The 1,324-nt window shown below is 46.6% G+C and overlaps 1 protein-coding gene across 3 annotated transcripts in view; it reads left to right on the top strand.

Annotated features, from left to right (window-relative positions):
• Positions 1-933, top strand: part of iqcb1 (IQ motif containing B1) — a 5,901-nt gene extending 4,968 nt beyond the window's left edge. For all 3 annotated transcript variants that reach the window (XM_068601992.1, XM_068601993.1, XM_068601995.1), the window contains 2 exons: positions 1-48; positions 145-933. The exon at positions 1-48 is cut by the window's left edge and continues 100 nt beyond it. In XM_068601992.1, coding sequence (XP_068458093.1) covers positions 1-48; positions 145-308 — 212 coding nt within the window. In that variant the 3' untranslated portion in view covers positions 309-933. The remainder of the gene's footprint in view (positions 49-144) is intronic.
• Positions 934-1,324: the final 391 nt, after the last annotated feature.

Below are 1,324 nucleotides of genomic sequence, written 5' to 3'. Positions count from 1 at the left end.
GGGAGGAGCTACTGGCACACACACACACACTGCTGGAGCTGCTCCGAGGTACACACACCTACACACACAGACAGACACACACAAACATGTTACATTATATTTTATTCTTAAACATGTTTCTCGTCTTGCCCCGCCCCCCCTCAGATGCCCCGCCCCTCTCCGTTGTCACCATGACGGACGCCGACTCATTCCTGAGCCCTTCGGGTCACGTTGCCGCCCGCGCCCGCGACTCCCACAATGCAGCGCTGCAGACGAGCAGGCTGCCCTGGTGGAGGACGCTCGGGGAGACGGACACAATTCAACCATAAATAATCACATAAACCATACAAACGAGAGAGAGCTCCCCAAATTATGAAACTATAAATTATCTCATCCCTAGCTTGATGCTATACATGATTAGCACCTTTCTGGACCGACAGAATCCGGCAATTGCGCCAAAACCACTGATATCAACCCCATTCCAGCCAAACAACGGAAATATGACTTACTTGTGGATAAAACAATATTATACACGGCCTTGCTTGGTGTGTGTTGGTGCATCTGCTGCAGCAGAGCCCCTCTGTTGTGCAACAAGAGGCATTCAAGGTCCAGGAAGAAAGTTAGGGCATTTCTGCTTTCAGAGATCTAAACCTCCGCCACCTACTTTTCTTTTTTCTTTTTTCATCACCCAATAAAGAGCCAACACATATATTGCTAGCTGAACCTCTAAGTGTTTCTGTATATTATACCTTTTGAAATTATGGACACTATGAAAGCAAAATATAGAATTAAAACGAGTACGCAGGCAAAGAGCCTCAATCAATTACTGTACAGCGAGTTCTGCACAGAAAAATCAATCCAAATAAAAGTTCCCGAAGTGAACAGGTAACTTTACAAGTGAGTAGTCTACTTCTTTCTCTCGCACAGTGGCAGTCTACATGGTGGTCTGCATGGTGGTCTACATGGTAGTCTACACCGTGATCAATGTGGCAGTCTACATGACGGTCTGCATGGTGGTCTATATGGTAGTCTACACCACGGTCCATGCGGTAGTCTACATGGTGGTCTGCATTATGGTCTACATGGTAGTCTGCATGGTGGTCTACACAGGGGCCTATGTGGTAGTCTACATGGTGGTCTACACTGTAGCCTACATGGTGGTCTATGTGGTGGTCTACATGGCGACATACATGGTAGTCTATATGCTGATCTATACCGCGGTCTACGTGGTGGTCTACATGGTGGTCTACATGGTGGTCTACATTACAGTGTTGGGTGTCTCACACTGGTTCACACTGACATCTTTATGACATAATAATCGTTACATTCTGGTTCTTATACTCAG

Source organism: Clinocottus analis, unplaced genomic scaffold (assembly GCF_023055335.1).
Source record: "Clinocottus analis isolate CAN_PGR_092001 unplaced genomic scaffold, fCliAna1.0.p SCAF_58, whole genome shotgun sequence".
Lineage (NCBI taxonomy): Eukaryota > Metazoa > Chordata > Actinopteri > Perciformes > Cottidae > Clinocottus > Clinocottus analis.
This window is presented reverse-complemented; position numbering and strand designations above follow the sequence as displayed.